The following is an 11,153-nucleotide window of genomic DNA, read 5'->3' on the forward strand; positions in this document are numbered from 1 at the left end:
GGATGATATCACATTTAGTGCAAAACAAGTGTTAATTAGGTCCAGTTAAGTCGTATGAACTATTTTCTATTCCAATAAATTAGATAACGAGGCTAAAACTTGCATAAAGATGTTTAGTTTTAACGTTCATTTTGTTTCCTTATTTAAAATATTTTATCAGGTATCACCAGGTGAATGTTGGAGGAGCTGGGACGTCGGCCTGCCTCCAGGACCGTCAGCAGATGAAGATTTCATCGAGGTGTCAGTAGAGAGGAAGGTGATGGACGCTCACTTAAACTCCAGGCAGACCACACACACTGCACACAGGATGTTATCAGAGACGGCTCATTCCTTGGCAGTCAAGTTTATTCACAAGGTGCGTGTGTGTGTCCTGAAAACACCTTATTTCATTTTACAATATGTATTAGTCACACACTCGGTGCTTCATCCAGATTCCCTATAATGAAACGCATAACAATTATCTTTTATCTGTCACGTCTAGTGTCTACACAACCTTTTAATGCCAGATTATAAATTCCCAAAGGCTAATACAAAAAGATTATAAAACCGATTTGACAAACATTCATCAAAATCAGAATTGTGCCTCAAAAGAGCATCAATATAAATCGCTCATACAACACCCTCTGTCCCTAGACACCTCAGATCAGGTAAAGCTCTTATAAAATGCATTTTTTTAATCCAATAGGCTTTATAATAGGGTTAAGCAATATTTCTATATATTATATTGAGGCTTGAGTAGACACCGCTTTAGATATTGCATTTTGTGATACTGATAATGATTTATCATAAATGTCATTGTGTAAATATTTAGTGTAAGCATCTATTGTCATCCCTATAATATCAGCAAAACATCCATATTTAGTATTATGTCAAATATATTTAGATATTTGACTTTTGAACACATCGCCCAGCCTATCATTTTAATCGAGTTTATAATAAATAAACTTCTTGAAAGAGCCCCCTCTGCCGGTGGAGCTGTGTGCTTTCTGCTGCGGACCACCCCTCTGACAACCCCGCTGAACCCCTCTGACCACACTGCCTCTGACCACACTGCCTCTGACCACACTGCCTCTGACCACACTGCCTCTGTGCTCAAAGGGCTTGTACACTCTGGTGTGAAGTCCCCGACACGAGGGAAGTCATTAGTCTTCATTAGCAACTTCCAGGAGTTTCTTATGAAGTGCTGTGAAGTTGTCATTTGCCCCCTTTGCCAGGCAAGCTAGATTTAAAGTTTGTTTTCTTATGTGGTGGACCAAATGTGAGCTCACCCGGGCCCCTTCTTGAGACCCCCGGCCCCTCTGGAGTCAGGCCAGGGAAGCCAGTGCGGAGTAGAGAGTTTGTTTTGTATAATATCTGCAAACCACAAAGGAAACTGAGGAATTGGCCTTTGATAATGAAATGAGGGTTTCTTCTTGAGCACAACACAGCATATACTTGAATGGTCTCTCAGCAGATTCAAGTTCTCTGCTGATATAATGTTATGAATGATCTCTAATAACACAGAATCTCAAATGTAGCTTTTGCGATACCAGATTTTCACTACACGAGCACTTGGGCAGAAATAATTTACTATAATTATTATTATAAGGATGCAATTACAAAATCTATAGAACATTAAGATTTAAAAAAAATATCTCTCAGTCAAATTCATGGTTAACTTCCTTTGATTGTGTGTTTTGTCTTTCTTTATGGCAAATAGATTACACTTTAAATATGATTAAAGTGAGATGGAGTGAAAGTGTATAACCAAATTTCCAAAAGTGCAAAAAAAGAACACTTAATGGATAGTGAAAAGATAACCAGCTAAACGGATGAACAGCAAAATGTGCAAGTCCTAACATTCGCAAACACAATATTATCATTTATCTTAACGTGTTATGGATATTTCCTTTCTAAATGTCCCAGTCATTGTCATTACCGTTAAATCGTTCCCAGGTGAAGCACTTCCCCTGTAGGGATACAGTTGTGTTTTCTGTGACATCATGTTGTCTCCGGCCATGGGGCTGCTATCTCTACAAACCCTCTCAAAGTGGCCAATTAAGCATCAAAAGGGCATGCTGCATGGCTAATGTGAGCGAAAGGTGTGAGATTTCTCGTCAGTCCACCCCAGGGGCTCTTTATTGGGCCGCTGCAGAGCCGTCTGATCCCCGGCCCTGGCTGTATATTGGCAGCTGTTAACTGTCGAGCACAAGGGATCTGTGCAGTTAAAGCAAATGGCCAAAAGACTGACACCTGGGAGGAGAAGAGCTCTGCAAAGGTGATCGAGGAGCAGGGAGACGCAGGAAGGAGAGCCAGTGGAGTCAGATGTTAGTTCAGTTAAACAGGAGGAAACAGCTGATTATCCTAACTGAAGATACTTATGGAGAATCGCCAATGATTCCTCCCTCCTCATCATTTTCCCTCAAATGATTTTCAGTGGTTACCCTCGTGCTGTCAATGGAAACAATTTTGTATTAACCTTCATTAAGAACCGAGTCATCAAAACCATGGTGGATCTTGAAGGCCCCAAATATACTGGATAACTCTATATAGAAATATTATTAATTAATAGTAAACAGATAATTAATCAAACTTGTTTTAATGTAGACAAAATTAAATTATAATTCACAATTCTAACAAATTGTAGCACTGCTATATTTTATGTTGTAGCATTAGTTGTGTCATTACTGATCAGAGACAACATTTTTACAATAGTAAATTATTTGTTAACAGTTTATTGTTGAACATATTTTTACATTTTATATACAAGACTATATTAGGTATTTGTTAATAATTCCACGATTATTTGTAAAAAACGAATGCATAATAATAATAACAAACAAATAGATGGGTCCAAAAACGATTTTTATTCAATGAAAAGTATTATTCTATTCCTATTATCTGTCTGAATAATGTTTATAGATTCTTTACAAAGTAGTCCTCAAGCTTTACTGTAAGTGTTAATGTTTTAATAGCCATCACAATCCAATTTACAAACCAATTAGTCTTACCAGTACCTGGTCAGTCTATCTATGTGATGTTAACAAATGATAAGCAATCCATTTTTTAGAGGTTTAAAATAATTTGGTAAAGTTAAACTTCATACACAATATGAAATGTTTGCAACAATAAACTTAATTATAGCATCTCTAATAACAAGTAAATTATTTAAATTATCATCTCCTTGTTTATAGCAGGCAATAACGATACTTTTCTAAGAGTATGAAGTTCTACCCAGTATAGTTTGGGGCCCCATTTAGAAAATCCACCATATTTTTGGAGCTCAGTCCTTGTAAATCTTTTCCAGGTGACCTCCCTGAAGAGTCCTGCAGTGCTCATTGCCGCAGGAGGCTTGCTCTCTGTCAGCCCTGACTCTAGTCCTCAGCCTGCAGACCCCCCCCCAGTCACACCTGTCACCCCCAGACCCGCAGCGGAATGGGATCGACACCGCCGCTGCTCAAACGTACACCTCCGCTCAGACACAGAGAAAAATCATCAAAAATCTATTTATTTCCTGCGGCATCTTCTCTGCAGAGCCGTGTGACCTCTCTGCCCCGTGAAAAAAATCTAAGGGGGTCTTCACGGGGGCCCCCCGAGGAGCCTGCTAATGCTAAGTGAGGAGAGCCACACTGAATCTGTGATTAATAACTCCTCGACAACAGTTGGCTTCACATGAGGAAGATAAAAACACATCGCACTTCCTCAAGGCCAATGTTGTCCCACCAAGCTCCAAAGAGAGGGGGGAAGGGGTGGGGGGTCCCACATCAGGACTTTTAGCATGAGTAAATGATCGTACAGACCCATCTTTAAGTGCATCATTACAACCGAAAGTTATTATCCTTTTTATTTCACATCGACCCCGCAAATGAGCCTTTAGGAAGCGAGTCAATATTTTCACGCCAAGACTTTCTAGCCTCTGACATCTCTTCATTCTCACTAAACCGCTGATTGTTCAAAGTGCTGTGAAGCCTTTAAAACTGTGGGACCGATACTTTTAAAACTCTAGATCATGTGTTGCATAACTGTTATCCATACAATTCCACAAAATCCTCTGTGATTGAGTGTCAGAGAGCTTACAGGTGGCATTGTATGCAGCACGCAGACATGAGAATACAATGAGAAATGTGAGTGGAAGTGGTGTGTCCATGCTAGAATAGAAGTTGAATGAGATGTGAAAGTCACCTCAATTCAAATTGTCAGTGGAAACAAGAGGGGGACTGTGGTCTAATTTTGTTCCTCTATGCTAACGCCTGCAGTGTTTAGCATTTGTTTTGCCTGTGGTAACATGGCACGATGCAGGCCTATGAATGAATGACACCCGTGGATTTTGCCTGGCTGTGGATGGTGTGTGAGGACGGCCGGGTTGTTGTGGCAGGTCTTTATTCTCAGACCCCTCCTCTCCCATTCAGGGCTGACTTGGGCTTGTGGTGCTAACTGGCTGTTAATTGCCTGCCTATACACAAGGCTTTCTCCACATGCAGAAACTAGCTCCTTCAAGGGAAACTTCCCTAATGAGATTATCTATCAGAGCACAGGTCTGTCTAGACACCCCAATATACAACAACCCCACATCCACACACCCACTGCTGCTGGCAGAAGCCTCTGAAGATGCCCTCAGGTAAAGGTTACCTGCAGAAAGAGTGCTTGTTATCATTACACCATTATGGGTTTATACCCACTGCGTAATTTCTATTATGGAGAAGGCTGAGAATGTGGAAAAGTGTAAAGGTCATCGAATATTTAATTTGATAGTCTTTTATCCTATTTAATTTCAGAACAATACATACATGCAATCAATAGTGTTAGAATAATTGTTATACTTTGAAAATGTTGCTATTTTAACTCAGGATTATCTCCTATAAACGTTAAGACTATTCTATTTTCATCAGTTTTCTTACAATTATTATATTGGGTATTTACCAGATTGCACAAACACACTAAATGCCATTTTGGTGTGTGGTTGTGTGTGTGTGAATGATATTTACACAGATTCTGGTGCCGATCTGCAGCAGGGAAGTGCGTCCATATTTGTTTTAAAGTCTCTTAGTAGTTAATAAAGATGCATTTCCTCCGTTCCCTCTTCCTGTGGGGACGGTATCAAGGCTCTGTTAAGTCTCTTTGATTTCCAGCACCCTCCAATCACAGCGGGGCTCTGACTCATCATTGTGCCACTTCAAAGCCTGGGAATGGCTCTCTTGACCCCACCCACCCCGGGACTCCCCTTAAAAGTCATGGTCATCCTCTTCCAGCAGGACTGATCTCTAATGTATCTGCTGGAACAAGACGGACCAACCTTCTGCCTCCCTGAGCTGCTGGATTTCTCTTTTTAACACATGAGGCAGGACGTTAGATCTGAACACACCGTTGGATATCACAAATACTTGGATTGCTTTTTGGCCCTCAGTGCAGGAACCTTTTTCAAGCTTCTCCTGCGTTTAACCTGAACAATGCAGTCCATCAGAGGTGAGTGTTTCTCGGCTTTTATTGGATTTACTTTGCTTTTCATTGAATTACTCCCCATTCCCCCGCCTGTGTAGTGGTTTTGTCTTTAGCTGAGCATACCTATGGTGATCTTCTATCACTTTTACTGAAGCATTTTGCTCTGTTGATTCTTATTTAGACTTGAAGTCCAACTTCGGCCCTCCTCCCCAGTCCATGGCTGCTGGCCCCGATGCCTATATGCAGGGCAACATCAGATTGACTCTGGAGGACCCTGACCTCTGGAAGTCCTTCCATGATTTAGGAACAGAGATGATTATCACCAAACCGGGCAGGTAAGAAGACAGAACAATTCAACTTGATGCAAAAAAGATTTGAAAAAAGCGTTTCCTGTTGCTGCATTTGCTTCTTTTTTCTCATGTGTCTTCTTCTGTGTTTTCCAGGAGGATGTTTCCACACTGTAAAATTAATCTAGCTGGCCTAATTCCATGTGCCAAGTACATCTTACTGGTTGATATGGTTCCTGTGGATGGTTTCAGATATAAGGTAAGATAGCCATTACTTTTCCTTCTCTTGTGAATGTTGATATCAGTGATTTTAGTTGACTTTTCTAAGAAGAGGAAGTTGCCTTGACTCACAACAGCCTTTGGTATGAGGATTTCCCTCAGTGGTTGCCAGTATCCCCAGACAAGACATCCCCTGTGTATCACCCCCCACTGTGCTGACATTGTACATCAAAGGGTGCTATCTCTTCCTGTTTTTCTATCCCCTGCTGGGAGCCCAATGTACTACCCCCTATCTCTGTGGGTGGTACTGGCCGGCAGTCACTCTCCCCTCTGTGGTGCTCTCACCCTGTGGGAAGGGAAGAAGACTTTCCCCTGTGACAGACAGACTGACTCACTATCTGTCTCCTTCCTTCAGTGGAATAAAGAGAAATGGGAGGTGGCGGGGAAAGCGGAGCCCCAGCCACCCTGCAGGACGTACCTCCACCCTGACTCCCCCGCCCCGGGGAGCCACTGGATGAAGCAGTCCGTCTCCTTCCTCAAACTCAAGCTCACCAACAACACACTCGACCAGCAAGGCCATGTAAGTACACTAAGTTTGGTGCTTATCAACAGTGTATTTTCAAATCTATCTACGCTGACTTAAAGGTTACCTATTGTGCAAAATCCACTTTTTCATGTATTTTATACATAAACATGTGTGCCCTCTGTGTAAAGAGATTCTGAAAGTTTCAGGAAGAAAGATTCGCTCACTTTTAGTCCATTTATATAAAAGCCTGTCTGAAAATGAGCTGATCAGATTTTGGCCACTTTATGATGTCATAACAATTGTTTAGCTTGTGTAACCATTAGCCAATAACCAACCAAGGTAACCCCCCCACCTTATCACCTGAATCTCCTCCTAGAGCACCATTGTGTTCTTTTTAACCAAATATCTCTCAGAGGGGCGTGGGGAGGGGCTCCTTATTTTCATCTAAAGTAACAGACAGAGAATCAGCACTTTTGAAACAGAGGGGATTATGGGATGCTACAATGATCTGTTTGGTATTTCAAGCCAAACACTTCAGAGACATGTTTTGTATATATCTGAGACCTATAATATATTGATGAAAAACAGTATAATAGGGGACCTTTAAAGATATTTGATAATAAAGGACTGGCAACACTTACAACATGAAGCTTAAAGTTCTTAAAAACATGAAAAGGTCCTCTGAATGAATCACGATCTTCCTCTCTGCAGATCATTTTGCACTCCATGCATCGCTACCACCCGCGCTTCCACATCGTCCAGGCAGACGACCTGTTCAGTGTGCGCTGGAGCGTCTTCCAGACCTTCACCTTCCCTGAGACTTCCTTCACCGCGGTCACAGCGTACCAGAACACCTCGGTCAGTTTCTCTCCCTGCAAACACAAAATGCAAACTGCTGGCAGGACGCCCCACACATTACCCAGATGTTAACTGTTTTGATTTCCCCTCATACAGATCACAAAGCTGAAGATCGATCACAACCCATTTGCAAAAGGTTTCCGGGATGAAGGCACCAATAAAAAAAGGTGGGTGTCACATTAGTCACAGGCTGATGACCATTTTACAGATTTCCATAGCAGGAAACACTCTTTTCTTAGTATTTTTATGGCTGTCATTTCTGTTAGAAGTAATGCATTGTTTACATTTTACTGATGTTCCTCTGCAGGCGTTCAAGCAAGAGTCCAGCCTGCCTGGAGAAACGAGCCAAGATGTCCGACATGTTGAACAGAGACTCTAAGGAGGACAGTCCACCAGGTACAGATTCAAGACAACTTTGTGTTAATATTTGTACTCTTATGTCCTGTACTCTGCAGTAAACTAATTTGATGATTTGAACCCTCTCAGATTTCTGCCGGTCAGCGTACGAGGCTTACGACGGAGAAGAAGAAGGAGACATGCCCAAACGGAAAGAGGCTGAAGGCATCAAACAGGAGCGTTACTCCCCCTGGGCCGCAGAGCGGGAGCACGGTGTGAGGACCGAGTCCCCCCCCGGGGCCGACCACAGAGACGTGTACAACACGGAGCAGCTGGTCCCTGCCCCGGCCTCCTACCAGCCCCAGAGGTACTGCCAGCTCTATCTGTCAAGCAATACACCTTTCACAGTTTATCAAGTACAGTCAAGGATGCTGTGTAGATGACCGAGAAGTAGAAACAAGACGGAAAGGTAAAAACTGCAGAAAAGACAAAAGTAAATTTAGCAATTTCAACGATTCCTGAACAATGACAATAAAATCATAAAAGATATAATAAACAGTAGTAGTGGTCAAATATAATTAAACACAAACAAAATATTTAGATAAACAATCAAATAAATTCAAAAGTTGTACAACTTAAATACAATTACTTTTAGTTTAAACATTTGATACAATTATACAAACTAAAAGGAGTCATCATTAGTTTTATGTTCATGTTTTTAAGATTTCAACCCTTTTATAAGTTGTCACATTCCCAGACTGTTCCAACTAATCAGCAAATAAAACTAAGAGCGGACTCACCAAAGGTTTCAACATTATACTTTTTAACACATTTTGAATGTCTAACCTTCATTTTTGCATTTACTGTATTTTAACATTGTGGTATTGCTTATTTTACCCAAGTAAAGGATCTGAATACTGGCTGATGCACAACCATAAGGTTCTTAAAAAAAAGAATTAGTAAATAAATTGTATTAAAATCCAAAAGTAACCCTATGTCAGGTCTCAAACACGTTGAAATAGAAGCTGTGCAACACATAAGAGCATTGCGTTGTCCTGAAGAGCCGATACTGATCTCCTTTATTTTCCTCTTCAGGGTCCATGACTTTGGGAAGCCCCCCTCCCCCTCCCCCAGCGTGGGCAGCAGCCACAGCGGGTCAGGACGCAGCAGCTTCGAGTCCCGAGTCCCCGACGTCGCCACGGTGCCAGACCACGACGCCTCAAAGCTCCGCACACACGAGGTGGGCCCCCACCCCTGTGGCCCACAGCCCCTCCCGGCCCCCCAGGACTACCCCGGGGTCCTCAACATGTCCATGGCCCACCAGGCAGGGAAACCGGGGGTGATCGGACACCACCTCTACAGTCCGTACGGCCCCGAGCAGCCCCTGGGCCAGTGGAGCAACCCGGGCCCCACACAGTACCCCCCCCCTCACCACCTGACCGCCGACTACACAACGCCCGCTGTGCACCATGGATATCACCATGGCAACGTGGCTGAGTGGAGCCAGTACCCTCTGTTCTCTTACTCGTGCTGGTGAAGGATCCGAGGTGATAAGTGACTGATACCGGTGCTGATCCGGGGGGGTGCATGCCGACAAGAGGCCCAAAAAAAACTGATTTGAGAGAGGAAAAATATGTTTGATGAGAGCGGCCGGACGTCTCCAGACTGACAGGATGCTGACTGAAACCAAAGTGTGCTACGCCATGCTGTTTGATTGTTATTATTGTTGAATTGTCTATTTATTTTCTATTTCATCTCATCTCTCAAGTTTAAATATTATTTTTGTAAAAGAAAGATTGAAACGTGTGTGCAATTTATGTCTGTCTTCAAATTGTGATGTGATCTGAAAATAAAAACCTTAAAGTAACAGGATCAAATATATTTTCTGTGTTATTTTGAACCATTTGTATCTGTTATAAACTAAACAAAGGTAGAATATGATTTTAGAAGGCTCATACGGCTGCAACTTGTTTTCTTATCTACTGAAACAACATTTTAAACATAGTTGAATGGTTTAATACTTTCCATTTCACGTAAGTACATTGAAATAAATGTCTAGCATAATGTAATACTCAGTTATCATCTCTTCTTAACACTTTAAATTCAAATGAAGTTTAAATCTTCCACTTAACCATGAAGTAGCACATTTCCTGTCTGTAGTTTAGTTTTTAAACTGTGTGATGTGGATCCAGCTAGTTTATTGAATGAGTGTATTGTGGCAGTGTCTTGTTTGCGGCTGCACATCTGCATGCTTTGTACCCGTCACCTCTGATAAGCAGCACGTCCTTTCGGTGGCGTTTGTTTGTATTTCCTCTTTGTTGATCTAACGAGGGCCCCTCTGTAGTTTGGAGGGTCCCAGCAGGCTTTAAAGGGACTGTATTACTGTGACTGCGGCTCACCTGCTGAGGTTTACCCACCGGCATCATAAAGCCCTGCATGACTCTCGTTCTACATCTCAATGAGCCCTTAAAAAGCTTGAAAATGGGGGGGCTGTTGACACCTTTTCACAAGCTCAAAAACACAGGCTGGGCCTATGGACTCCACCCTGGGTGGATATGAGCTGCTAATGACTGTTGTAAAGTCCAGGGGGGAGGAGGAGGAGGAGGAGGTCATCCTTCAGGAACGAGGCTGACATGGTGTAGATTTTACTCAGAGATTCATTAAATTGGACCAGTAATACTTTTTCAACCTCAGTGACCCCAGCTGTATGCACACAACTCATTTTAATGAGGATGGGAAGAGCTATATATACTGTATGACCTATATTTATATGTCTGTAGACTACGGCTGCTGTGTTAAGACGTCACTTGATGATGTTCAATTTCAGACTTATTATTAGATCATATCTACCTGAGGCCAGCTTTTCAGTAAAACAAAGATAATCATTACATGTATGTTAGGAATTGGGGAAATTAAACCATCAAAGACTGAACATCATAGAATTTTGCCCCAGGTTATTGTTAGGGATCATACACGGTGACTGATATTTGTTGCCATATCATTGCAATTATAATTTGTATTCTAAAATATTTGTCATAAAAAAAAAACACTGCCCTGCATTTTAACTTGCTTAAGGCCAGACATTATGGTTTTATGGGGATTTGTTAGAGCCTGGTTCCACACCTGTAACTCAATTCATCATTCCTCAAATTGAACTTTAATGAGTCACTTAAACATGAATGAATCAAAAAGACACACACATTCACATTTTTTTTTAATTACAAGGAAATATTGCTTAATCTTGTTTGGATAATCTCTCCCTGTCCCCTCCATATCTGTGAACAAACCTGTGATGAACATTTACAATAAATGAATATTGTATAAACTGTCAGTGGCTGCTGCATCAAAGGGAATATTAGTTGTTTTAAGATATAATGGATAGCTGAGTATATGTATGTTTTAAGGACAAAGGGCAGTCGTTTGAAAGAGGGGGTTTTTAGGGGAACACTTTCTAAAAGAGGTAAGATGTCTGCTCCTTTTTGGTTAAATGCCATCTCCAGATCATGTTA

At 41.7% G+C, this 11,153-nt stretch overlaps 1 protein-coding gene across 4 annotated transcripts; it reads left to right on the plus strand.

Moving 5' to 3' along the window:
• Positions 1–83: 83 nt before the first annotated feature.
• On the plus strand, positions 84–9,516 carry tbx16 (T-box transcription factor 16). 4 transcript variants are annotated; one of them, XM_034117672.1, is made up of 10 exons: positions 84–355; positions 5,109–5,442; positions 5,600–5,753; positions 5,862–5,964; positions 6,340–6,504; positions 7,162–7,308; positions 7,405–7,475; positions 7,616–7,704; positions 7,795–8,011; positions 8,740–9,516. In XM_034117672.1, exons 2-10 carry the CDS (start codon positions 5,427–5,429, stop codon positions 9,179–9,181), a joined length of 1,404 nt encoding a protein of 467 aa, XP_033973563.1. In that variant the 5' UTR covers positions 84–355; positions 5,109–5,426; the 3' UTR covers positions 9,182–9,516. The 4 variants fall into 4 exon arrangements, with proteins under 4 accessions (XP_033973563.1, XP_033973564.1, XP_033973565.1 ...); XM_034117673.1 differs by having other exon boundaries at positions 5,229–5,442; XM_034117674.1 differs by having other exon boundaries at positions 5,232–5,442.
• Positions 9,517–11,153: the final 1,637 nt, after the last annotated feature.

The sequence above is a fragment of the Trematomus bernacchii genome, unplaced genomic scaffold (assembly GCF_902827165.1).
Source record: "Trematomus bernacchii unplaced genomic scaffold, fTreBer1.1, whole genome shotgun sequence".
In the NCBI taxonomy this organism is placed as follows: domain Eukaryota; kingdom Metazoa; phylum Chordata; class Actinopteri; order Perciformes; family Nototheniidae; genus Trematomus; species Trematomus bernacchii.